At 37.0% G+C, this 13025-nt stretch overlaps 1 protein-coding gene across 2 annotated transcripts in view; it reads left to right on the top strand.

The window, feature by feature from the left end:
- Positions 1–13025, top strand: part of CFAP99 (cilia and flagella associated protein 99) — a 179009-nt gene that overhangs the window by 135612 nt on the left and 30372 nt on the right. For both annotated transcript variants that reach the window (XM_072620042.1, XM_072620043.1), the window contains exons 8-9: positions 2010–2087; positions 4562–4633. In XM_072620042.1, the coding sequence (XP_072476143.1) occupies positions 2010–2087; positions 4562–4633 (150 nt within the window). The remainder of the gene's footprint in view (positions 1–2009; positions 2088–4561; positions 4634–13025) is intronic.

Raw genomic sequence — 13025 nt, forward strand, 5'->3', positions numbered from 1 at the left:
CAAGACATCATCTCTGATGTCACTGGGCCTCTTAAAAAAGGAAGGACAAATAACCTCGTAAGAGTTGCTATGAGGATCAAATGAAATAATATTTGTAAAAAAAAAAAAAAAAGTGCTTACCACTGTGCCTGGCACCTACCGAAGGTGCTGAGAATTCAATGAATGAGTGAATGGTTCATTCATCATTCACGGAATGATTCTAAGTCAATTTAGAAGGAAGTCTCCAGTGGATTGCCCCAGGGATCTGTGTTTGGCCTAGAGCACTCACTGACTTAAACAAAAACATAGAAGGCATGCATGTCAAATTTGCAAAGGAAACAAAGCTAGGAGGGAGAGCTAACACAGTGAATGACTAAATCAGGATTCAAAAAATCTTGGCAGTGTAGAATACTGGATAGAGCAAATAAGATGAGATTCAATAGGAATAAGCCAAGTTTTACATGTAGGTTCAAATAATCATCTTCGCAATGAGAAGATGCGGGAGAAGAGGCTGGACCAGAATTCATTGGAAAAAAATTTAAAAGATCCGGGGATTCTGAGAGAGACTGCCAGCTCCATGCAGAAGCCCCCAAAACACTAATACTTCATTAAAAGAAGCATAGCCTCCAGGGATAAGGAAGTGACTTTCCCTTTCTCTTCTACTTTGGTCATGCTCTGGAGTAGCGTGTTCACTTCTGGGCACCACATTTCAGGAAGGACATTGAGAAATCAGAGTGAGCAATCAGGATGTTGAATTGCCTCAAGTTCCTGCCTTATGAGAACTAGGTGAAGGGAGTATTGGGAGTCTGGAATATAGGAGATTTGAGGGGGACATAAAGGAAGAGGGACTAGACTTGACTTCAGAAGGCACAATTAGGAGCCATGGTTAGAAAGTGCAAAGAGGTAAATTTAGTCTAGATATTAGGGAGAATTTTATAATAATTGTTGTTCAGTTGTGCTTAGCTCTTTGTGACCTCATTTGGGGTTTTCTTAGCAAAGATTCTGGAGTGTTTGCCATTTCTTTCTTCAGCTCCTTTTACAGATAAGGAAAGTGAGGATAACAGGATTAAGTTATTTGCCTAGGGTCACACAGCTAGTGAGTGTCTGAGACCAGATTTGAACTCAAGAGGATGAGTATTCCTAACTCCAGGCCTAGGCATCCTATCTACTGGGCCACTCATGTGCCCATATAACAATTAGAGCTACCCAGAAATGGAATGAGCTGCCTCAAGAGGTCACAGAATTGTCCTTACTGGAAGTCTTCAAGCAGAGCCTTGATGAGCACTTGTTGAGGTTCTAATAAAGGATTTGGGGCAGGGGGGCGTTTTAGGTAGGGGTTGGACGTGATGGCCATTAAGATGCCTTACACATGTGTAATTCTTTGAATTAGTATTGCCAAAGACTTTTGAGCAAGAGACTGAAGTTTCATGGTCAGACCTAAAATCAACAAAATAATTTTGCCTAGAAGTTGTTCTTGCTTTTTTCTGCTACCTACAGGCAACTTCAGAGGGTAAGAGATTGGTGCCCTCCATAGGGACCCTCATATTCCAGCTCCACTGGATCCATTACCTGAGTACAGAAACAACTGAATTGTGGCAGACCCAGGCCCTACCATCAGGCTTTAGAACTGAAAGTCCAGTGTTGTTCATATGGCCCTATTCTTAGCTCCCCTACTGAAAATTCTAGGCAAAAATAACAGTAGCTCAGATATATAGCACATTAAAATGTGTAAGGCATTTATTAGAAATGATTTCTGATGAACCCTGAGTGTGGTGATTATTGCTACTTGATTAAAGAGGCCAAAGATATACTAACAATTCCACCTTTCAGTTGAGTCTCCCATGGCAAAAGGAATGATGTAAGAAGCTGAGCAGAGCTAGAATGAGGTCCCTTTAAATTCTGCTACATTGGTTCACTTATATTTTTCATCATTTTCAACAGTTAAATGTTAGTATATTATGGTCATACAGAGATAAATAGGTATCATTGTAACATAACATGTTTATATGTATTCTTGTTTTTATCTTCAGGCATTACTTCTGGAAGCAAACATTGCCCCATACAGTTGTGCGGTCACCAGACCAGAAAAAAAAGAAGAATCAGAATCGGTAAATCAAATTCATCAATCAGTCAATAAGCATTTATTATGCACCTACTAAATCCTACCCCATTTTCTATATTAATTTATTACAGAGTGGATTTGAGGCTTGTTTTTTTTTAAATGTCAAAACAATTCTTTTTGTGTAATAGTGAATTCTACCCAGTGGTCATCCTGAGAAGAGTCACACAGCCAAGTTGAATATGGGCATCATTGATATATATATAGATATAGATATAGATATATTGATATATATGGTCATACCCTGGGGAAAGAAGGACCAGCACTTGTCATAGATATGGAAATCCCCAGGGCAGGGGCAGAGGCAGGAGAGAGAAGGATAATCCCCCATGTCTAAAGGGGAATAAGACAGGAAATAGAAAGAAGCCAAACAAATCCTTTACCAGAAAGACTGAAGGACACTAGCCCCCAAGATGCCAAGATGAAGTGTGGTTGACCAGGGTTCAAAACTAAAGGAATCTGCCAAAGATTGGAAAGCTGAGGCATAGAGAGTGCAGGAAAATTACCACTTTGTTTTATCCCCAACTGCTTGCCCAAGCTTAGATCTTTTAATTCTGGAAGTATATATGCCCTGATATACATGGCCCTGAGGAGTTCTTGAGGAAGTTCTGGTGTCTCCATTATCTCCTGAATCTCAGGACTGCACACATATGAGGATACTTTTTCTTTCCTGGTTATACTTGGTAAGGTCTCAGAAACATATTCTAAGCATAAATCTACCGAGAGTACCATGAGACTAGCTTTCTCCATTACCTGTTGTCCCTATTAATGGATGCCCTCACAATCATACATAGACTATGGACACACCCCCTCTCCAGGACACAAAGAAGGAGGGCTCCAGCTCATGCAGAAACACCTAAACTGAGCTGGGCCAACCACTGTAAGCAGGGATAGGTTGCCTCCACAGAACACTCCCCATGCCTGATCCTTGAAAATGAGTCCTTTAGAACCTGGGGTAGCAGCTGGAACACAAGTAGGCAGCAAAGAGGATCCCCTCAAAGCTGCCACAGTATGGTTTCATCCGAACAAGAGGGGTGGCTCCCCTGCAGGCCCAGCTATTGAGGAGCGATAAGAGTGACCATTCCCTAATCCTGGAAGCTAAGTCCTACAGCATGAATCTTCCTGTTGTAGATTCATGGTCCTGCAGTGTCTGGGACTATGCCAAGCTGTTCTTTTTGGGCCCTCCCATCTTCTGTCAGTTTGTGGCAAAGACCCAAGGTGGCAAAAGATGTAGGAAATATATTCATCTGAGTGTAGAAACTCACACAAAGTGCCAGGCCTTCATCATCACATGAACAAATCAGTCATTAGGAACCAGGATTTGGGGAGACACCATATATTTCTGGGAGTCTGGCAAAGTCTGAAATTGCTTTAATCTCCTTTGAGCATCCTGACATATACAACTATGCACAATTTCAGAATGGGTTCTGAGATGACTTGTTTCTAGCTGGAGATCTCTTCCTATGTCTTGTTCACTAATTATTTCTTCATGATTTGCTTCCACTCTTTCTGGGGACAATAACATTGAAACTCCATATAGGATGCCTATTACTGTATTCATTCCTGTGACAATGAAATACTCTCATGACTTCCAGCTTGGGTAGAATCTTGGTTTCATCCACACAGCTCTCCACTACATTGGTGGTGATGTGTTCAGAAGTGTAGACCGTTCTTTCCAATTTGTGATTCCTACTTGATAGGCTGAGGGCCTACAAGTAATGTCCCCAAATCATGTACCTTCCATGGAAAAGCTTTATGTACAATCAAGGCATGACTTTGGACATATTAGGCTAGTGGCTTCCTTTTCATTTTTGTTTGTTTTTTTAACTCCACTAGGGGTTACCTTGCAGGAGTTTGGATTTTGTTATATTCTACCTACACCAGAGTTGACCCATGCCAGAAAAGATAGTGAAAGGGTAGTCCTTGCCTAGGTATAGAGGAGATAGTGTCTGAATTGGAAGATTAACTCCAAAGCCAAGATATATTGGTACTAGATTGTTTTTATAGCACTATGACACAAGAGCAAAGATTCCCAAGTACATAGAAACCAGGAAGCCAGAAGATTGATTGCTTCATCAGAGACAAATAATACCAGAAGATCTGATAATCTAATTCAGCCCATTTTGCACCAAACTTGGGTCTATGTGTAATGGATGCTTATGTTCCCCCATGACTTTTCTGCACTGACACACCCTCATGATGTACCTGTGCCCTCTTCTGACTCAGTTGAGCCCACAGAGTGAGAGGCTTGGATTAGAGTTTCTTGAGGCAGTCCTTGACATAAGTACCACCAAGAACAGATCCATAGAACTGGAGCAACAAGGCCATGAAATGTTGATCAGTATTCATGAGGACGGTTTGGAGATCTTGGCGGAAGTTACGTAACATTCTTGAGTTTAACATTTGTGTTCAGGCACCCACTTAGAAACCTCTGTATTAACATCTCCTTTGAAATTCCTACAGAATCAGCAACCTGATTATAAGTTCAAGGCATCCAATAAAACCAAGTCAAAACTTCCCTTGGTCTTCTATAAGGTATGTAGATAACTTTCAAGACTTGAAACTAAACACACATGATTTTATTTTTAATTTGTGGAATAAAATAAGCATTTCCATAACATAGTATAATAAAAATATGATTGCATATGAAGCTTGAATATATTGTGTATACAACTCGCTCTTCCTTTTCAATACATATAACGAAGCTATCATGTAAATGTCTTTTTTCCTTTTTTCTTCCCTCCTCCCCTCACTCTAGAGATGGCTACCATTAGACACAAATATATGTGTGAACGTATATATAGTTGTTAGAAAGGAGCTTGACACACAAAAGGGTATCAAGGAAAATTTGTTAAAATAGAGTTCTGAGGAGGGAGTGCCTTCTACATTCATTGTGAAAGGGTAGCTTCCCAGTAAGGCAACAGGAAGACTACAACTTGGTCACACTGATGGAAGCTTCCTATACTGTTCCGTGACACCATCCATTTCCACATGACTTCATGTTCTCCTCTCTGATAGGTGTTCTCTCAAACAACTCCTCAAGCCTTTTCATAAGTTTCTGACCTGTAACTTGACTGTGCTTGGTCACAACCCTGATCACCCAAAACTGTGGAAACAGAACTTCCTTGTTTCCCACAAACTTCCCCCTTTTTCTCTTTATTAAAATTTCTGTTTCCACACCTAAATTCAATTAATACCTCCTTACTTTATTTCCCCTATGAATTCTTCCCTTCATCTATCTCCCCTTTATTTAAATATGGCAAGGGAGTAAAGTTGACCAATGCATTGACAGATTACAAGGAGGCAGTCCCCTTTCATAAGTACAAATACAAAGACTCAGAAGAAAAAGGCAAATCAATGAATTGTCCTTTTAGAAGTTCCATCTCATACAGCAGTCTGGGGAGGAACATCATCTGATATAGTTTTCTAATCTAGATGCTCGTTCAAGCTGTCTTCAGCACAGCACCTCAGCATCTCCTTCCCTTTGTCTTCTTGTAGAAATCCAGATGTTCACTCTCCTACAAAACTGACCTTAATACAATTTTAGATTGCCATTCATAAGTTTTATACTCTTATTACTCTTATGAAATCAAAATTGTAACTTTGGCCAATTGTCATGTTTAAGAAATTCACATTAGAACTCAGTTTTTACATTTTATATTAATTTACTATTCATTTCCCCACTAATAACAGGCTCCAGTACATACATAAATACAATAAGTAATCATTTTTAGCACAGTACATATCACATCATAAAACAATTCCAACTTCTAGCTATTTAATGCTTCTTTTAAATCATTTCTAATAGACCACAAACCATTCTTCTTTTAACCAACTGAGACAAGAATAATATTAACTAAGTATGCTAACCTCAGAGGCCCTCAATCTAACTGTTTCCATGCTATTACTAAGAATTAAAAGATGCTAACTTACTGTTGTAGGTCTAAAATCCTAAGCCTAATAGCTTAATTTTTGGACTTAACCTCAGATATTCCCCTACCAACAATTTATTATTTAATAGATCTGGTATTATGCTTATAAAACTTTTGATTGTAGGAAATTGCCACTAAGAGTAGGGACATTTCAGGAAAACAATTTCATGTCAATTCCAAGCATGGAGTAGATTGTCAACTGGCATTTAGCCGGGGTTAAAGTCTTCCAGGTGTCAGTGGGAAAATTGAGTCAGGAGAATCCTACCTCAGCTTAGGCAAAACTTTGTTCTCCCAACCTTCCCATGAGATCACCTTTTTTTCGTTCATACCAGTATCTCACAGGTTCAAGGGCATCATGGATCAGTGACTCAGACAGCCTTTCTTACTATCCACATCTGAAGTTAGATTCAGAAGAATAGTCAGTTCATAGTCCCATAAAGTCTTAAAATAGCAAGCTATAATAATCAGTTTCAGATATGACTATAATTTCAGATTGACTGAGGAACATCCTCTAAAGCAAGTTTTAAGTAGTTTGCATGCCTTTCTATACTTGTCCTAGTTCCTGATTAAATAACAATCATAAAATCACATTTACCATTAAAACCATAAATTATTACTCTAATAGATTTACATTTGTTTCCCAAGTTTCTCTATCCCTTTCTAATCATGCTCAGTCTAAAAGAATGAGTTATATATATATATATGTATATATATGTATATATGATAAGTTCTAACACTAATTTCAACCTATGTTCATAAAATGAATTCAAATCAAAACAGAAACATTTAACTTTTTCATCAATGCAGAATATTACCAGAGGTTACCTGCCTCTAAGAAACTACTCTGAAATTCTTATTTTTCCTCAAACTGAAGATGTCTCTGATTTAGTCTAAGTGATTTGATTCAGTCAATTGTATTTACTCAATTGGTCTTTGTAACACATAAAGACCTTATTCCAAGTCGGGACCTTTGGCCCTCACCCCAAAAGATTTTTAGTCCCATTTGTCTAACAGGGCCCTGGAAAACCTCACCTTGAAAGCCCCTTGGATTTCCCCACTTGAACTGGCTCTCTTGAGGCCCTTAAGCTTTTCCCTGTCACCACACCCTATCAATCTAGTTCTTCAGGCTACTGACTACTCCCACCAAGACCATCCATGGAACCCCCAGACCATGTAGGGTCACCCCTGAACTCCTTCCTTAGTCCCTCTGTACATAAGATACATCTTGTTTTAGCATTACAAATGCTCAAATTCCCTAAAAATCTACCCAATATTGAGGAACCTCAACAAGCCTTGACTTTCTTTGGCTGAAAGAAGGCTTGGGTTGAATGCATTTGAATAGGACCCAGCATGTTGCTATTTTGGGGTCCCAAGCACCCCTAATCTCAACAATTCCATACCATTACAGTTAACTTTAAATCGCAGTGTTGTTCTATGAAACAATGATTCCACATCACATTTATGCTTTTGTTTCCTTTCCTTTATCTAAATATTCTTATAATGTTTAGAAAAAAATGTCCTATTCCAGGGATTTTATCTTTCACGAGACTATTCCAGTGTATCCATTTACCCAATTAATTGAAAACAGCAAGATTCCACTACTTGCATTGTGCTCACATCTTAAACTATCTGCTTTGATTATAGGAACATGCCATGAAGATGAAAAGCAAGGACCTAATTAGATATTATCTCCACCTTATAGCCAGACTCAGAAATAGTGAAGTGAGAAAACATTCCTTTTCAGAGGACCAATGGGGAAATTGAGCCAGAGGAATCAATGGGGAAATTGAATCAATGGGGAAATTGACCCAGGCTGAGGACAGGATTGTCCCCTGAGGCAAACTTCTGTCTGCAACAGTCACATTCTTCTCTGAGTAGTAGAACACAATTAGTAATGGTCCTAGAGGCTTTGCATCAGATGGCAGGTTTCACTAATCAAAAATGTTACCAGGACTTATATCTTAGATCTTAAATTTGTCCTAAAAACCAGTCACTAGAGATCATTTATCACCAAAACAAGTTCCTTATTTAGGAACTACATATATAGACTACAACTTTAACAAAGCAAGTTCACCTGAGTTTGAGGTGCCACTGTTTACTAGACCCAGATGCTATAGCCACTTGGGTGATGCTTTCAGACTTTTCCAACCTTAGGGGCCCAGGGTGGAGCTGGTGCCCCTCCTTTCTTTCAACAATAGGAGTTAACATCTTTTCTCTGAGCAGCTCTGAGTTCAGATTAGATCTTAAGAAGTCCTTCTGTAATAATGACAGGACTTTGAAGGTGAATGAGGAGACTGAGATAAGGATGTCTTAAATTTATCCCAGAGCTTCCTGAAGCCATAAAATTCATGGTCTCCTTTATCTTGTCCCTTATCTTCCAACCCCCAGAAAACTTTTATCTAACAAATTAGCTTACAAATAGGCCTTCCAAAAATTATACAAGAGATTTCACAAAACATTTTTTCATACAACAAATATTTTCCGATATTAAAAACAGTCTACAATTTATCACAATTAGTAAATTGAACCTAACTGACAAAAATTACATTAAAACATCTAAAACCATGGACTTTGCATTCATCACAGAGCAGGGTGGTCCAGAGAAAAGATCTATGAGTACCTTGGTCCCACTAGTGGGGAGGGATGGGAATAAGCATTTATATAGCACCTACTACGTAACATGCTAAGTAATTTTTACAAATATTCTTTCATTTGATCCTTACAACAAGCCTGGGAAGTAGGTGCTGTTACAATCCCCATTTCACAGTTGAGGAAACTGAGGAAGACCGAAGCTAAGTGACTTCCAGTGATACCAGTTTTGCCACTAACTTACTCAGGGATATTAGGGAAGCTCTCTATAACTCAACTTCCTTGTCTGTCATGATTATGATTATGGTGATACCTGCTTTGTCTAGTGGGTCATATAGGGTAACGAACAGGGGGGTGCTTTGCAGAATTGCAGAAGATAAAGGGTTCAAACACTGGTTATTGTTACTGTAATTTGACACTGTTCTTGTGAGAATAAAATGAAAAATGCCAAAATGAGGGTGATTTAAAAAAAAAAAATAAAAGCTCCTTTTTAACTCCAACTCAGCCAAACATTAAATAGCTATTGTGGGTACCCAATATGGAGAGAGATAACATTTAAACAGTGGATGGCCTCTATTAGCAAGGGTATCAGACACATCCTCAGATAATTAGGATACATGCTAGGTTCATGAAAAGGTGCTAATTTAGCGCTCTAGGAAGTCCAAGGGGGCAAAAACGTACAGGGGATGTTTGTGGGGGCCAGTTTGGCCAGAACTTAGGGTAGAAATCCTTAACCCTTTTGGCATCATGGATCCCTATGCAGTAGACTTAGGATCTCACATTAGGCAGCTAAGAAGGGTGGGGAACCTGTGGCCTCAAGGTCACATGTGGCCCTTTGAAGTGCCGCCCTTTGACTGAATTCTAACTTCACAGGACAAATCCTTTTATTAAAGATTTGTTCCTCACCCCAGGCACTCAGCTCCCCATTTGTGGTCTCTTTCAACTGAAAACCCTTTCTTATGAGAACAGCACAAAACCTTCCAAAAACTGGGTGTTTGGGATTGAATTGAACCAGTCACTTAAATGCGCTAAGCCTATTTCCTCAACAATAAAATGTAGTTAGATCATAATATTTGCACTAACTTTGTCAGAAGGTCGTTTTGAAGAAAGGGCTTTGTGACCCTTAAAAGTGCTGTAGGAATGTGAACCATTATTTTTATCATCTGACCTAAATTTAAATGATCACTAACATATTTTTAAAATTTGATATTTTTTACAAAGCTATATCCTTACATCAGCTCTGTGAGGTTGTATTATAAGCACTGTTATCCCCATTTTAAAGATTTGGCGACTGAGGCCCAAACTGGGCAAGGAACTGGCCTAAAATTACCCAGCTAGTAAGTGGCAGAGTGAGGATTCTGAGCCACGTCTTCTGATACCGAGTCCAAGTCCATTTTGCATCCCATCTCTTTCTTTTGTTTGGTAATAAATACTTCTTTTATCCATAGATCTGGCAGGTACATTATTCCATGCTCTCTTTATTTGCTTATGGTATCACCCTTTATGTCTAAATCATATATCCATTTTGATCTTATTTTGGTATACGGTGTGATATTGGTCTATAATTTCTGCCAAACTGCTCTCCAGAATTACTATGGTCGTTTCCTATTGGGTATTGTGTACCTAGTCTATTCTGTTGATCCACCACTCTTATCTCTTAACCAGTACCAGACTGTTTTGATGATTATTCCTTTGTAATACAGTCTTGAGATCTGGTACTGCTAGGCAATCTTCCTTCACATTTTTCTCCCATTAATCCCCTTGATATACTTGACCTTTTCTTCTTCCACATGAATTTTGTTATTACTTTTTCTAGCTTTATAAAATAATTTTTGGTAGTTTGGCATGGCATCGAATAAGTATATTAATTTAGGTGGAATTGACATTTTTATTATATTGACTCAACCTACCCATGAGCAATTAATATTTTTCCAATTGTTTAGATCTGACTTTATTTGTGTGAAAAGTATTTTGTAATTGTGTTCATACAGTTTCTGGGTTTGTCCTGGGTGTATTTTATATTACATATAATTATTTTAAATGGAATTTCTTTCTATCTCTTGCTACTAGACTTTGTTGGTAATTTATAGAAATGCTGATGATTTATGTGGTTTTACTTTACATACTGAGAGTCTGCTAACATTGTTCATTATTTCCACTCAGTTTTTAGTTGGTTCTTTAGGATTCTCCAAGTATACCATCATATTGTCTGCAAAGAGTAATAATTTTGTTTCCTCATTTTCTGTTCTAATTCCTTCAATTTCCTTTTCTTCTCTTATTGCTCTAGCTAGAATTTCTAGTACAATATTAACTAATAGTGGTGAAAATGGGAATCTTTGTTTTACCCTTGATCTTAATGGGGAGACTTCTAGTTTATCACTGTTATAGATGATACTTGCTATTGGTTTTAGATAAATACTACTTATTATTTTAAGGAAAGTTTCATTTATTTCTATACTTTCTAGAGTTTTTAATAGAAGACAGTGTTGTATTTTGTCAAAAGTTTTTTCAGTATCTATTGAGATAATCAGTTATTTTTGTTGGTTTTGTTATTGATATGGTCAATTATGTTGATACTTTTCCTAAAAGCCAATCAGTTATGCATTCCTGATGTAAATCCCACCTGCTCATAGTGTATGATCTTTGTGATATATTGCTATAATCTTCTTGCTAGTATTTTAAAATATTTGCATCAATATTCATTAGTGAAATTGGCCTATAGTTTTATTTCTCTGTTTTATAGCTCTTCCTGGTTTAGTTATCACTACCATATTTATACTATAAAAGGAATTTGGTAGGACTCCTTTACCTATTTTTTGAAATAGTTTATATAGTGTTAGAATTGGTTGTTTTTTAAATGTTTGGTAGTATTCATTTGTGTATCTATCTGGTTCTGGGGATTTTATCTTAGGGACCTCATTGATGGCATATTCAATTTCATTTTCTAAAATAAGGTTATTTAAGTGTTCTACTTTTTCACCTATTAATGTTAGCAACTTACACTTTTGTAAATATTCATCCATTTGATTTAGATTTTCAGATTTATTGGCATATAATTGGGCAAATAGGTCTGAATTATTGCTTTAATTTTCTCTTCATTGGTAGTGAATTTACCCTTTTCATTTTGATACCAATAATTTGGTTTTCTTCTTTCTTTTTTTAAATAAAATCAACCAATGGTTTATCTATTTTAGTGTTTATTAATAAAACCAACTTCTCGTTTTATTTATTAGTTCAATGGTTTTCTTACTTTCAGGTTTACTAACCTCTCTTTTGACTTCAGGATTTCCAATTTGGTGTTTAAGGATTTTCAATTTGTTCTCTTTCTAATTTTTTAAAATTCATTGATCTGTTCTTTCCCTATTTTGTTGATATGAGCATTTAGAGCTATAAATTTCCCCCTAAGTACTGCTTTGGCAGCATTCCATAAGTTTTGGTATGTTGTCTGATTGTTGCCATTCTCTTTAATATAATCTTTAAAAATGAGTAGGTCAAAGAACAAATCATAGAAACAATCAATAATTTTGCTAAAGAGTTGATCTGTTTCCATGGCCTTTTATTAAATGTTATTTTCATTGCGTTACGATCTAAAATGGATGCATTTAATACTTCAGTTTTTCTGCATTTGGTTGTGAGGTTTTTATGCCCTAATACATGGTTAGTTTTCCTGTAGATTCTATGTACTGCTAAGAAAAAGGAATATTCCTTTCTATTCTTATTTAGTTTTCTCTAGATGTCTATCAAATCTAATTTTTCATTTAGCCCTGTTGAATCATTTGTGATTTCTTTTTCCCATTTACCTTTTTTATGCTTCTCTTAAGTCTTATATTTGAAAGTCCAATTTTGTATTCAGCTCTGGTCTTTTCATCAAGAATGCATGAAAGTCCTCTCTTTTATTATATATCCATTTTTCCCACTGAAGGATTATACTCAGTTTTGCTGGGTAAGTGATTCTTGTTTGTAATCCTACCTCCTTTGCCCTTTGGAATATCATATTCTAAGCTATCTGATCCTTCAATGTAGAAACTGCTAAATTGTGTGTTATCCTGACTGTGGCTCCGTAATATTTGAATTGCTTTTTCTGGCTGTTTGTGGTATTTTCTCTTGGACTTGGGAGTTCTGGAATTTGGCTAAAATAGTCCTGGGAGTTTTCATTTTGGGATCTCTTTCAGGAGGTGAGTGGTAGTTTCTTTTGATTTCTATTTTACTCTCTGGTTCTAGGATATCAGAATATTTCTTAAAATATGATGTCTAGGCTCCTTTTTTTCAATCATGACTTTCAGGTAGTCCAATAATTCTTAAACTATCTCTCTTCAATCTATTTCCTAGGTCAGTTGTTTTTCCAATGAGATATTTCACATTTTCTTCTTTTTTCATTCTTTTGATTTTGTTTTATTGCTTCTTAG

This window comes from Notamacropus eugenii, chromosome 6, assembly GCF_028372415.1.
Source record: "Notamacropus eugenii isolate mMacEug1 chromosome 6, mMacEug1.pri_v2, whole genome shotgun sequence".
NCBI lineage: Eukaryota > Metazoa > Chordata > Mammalia > Diprotodontia > Macropodidae > Notamacropus > Notamacropus eugenii.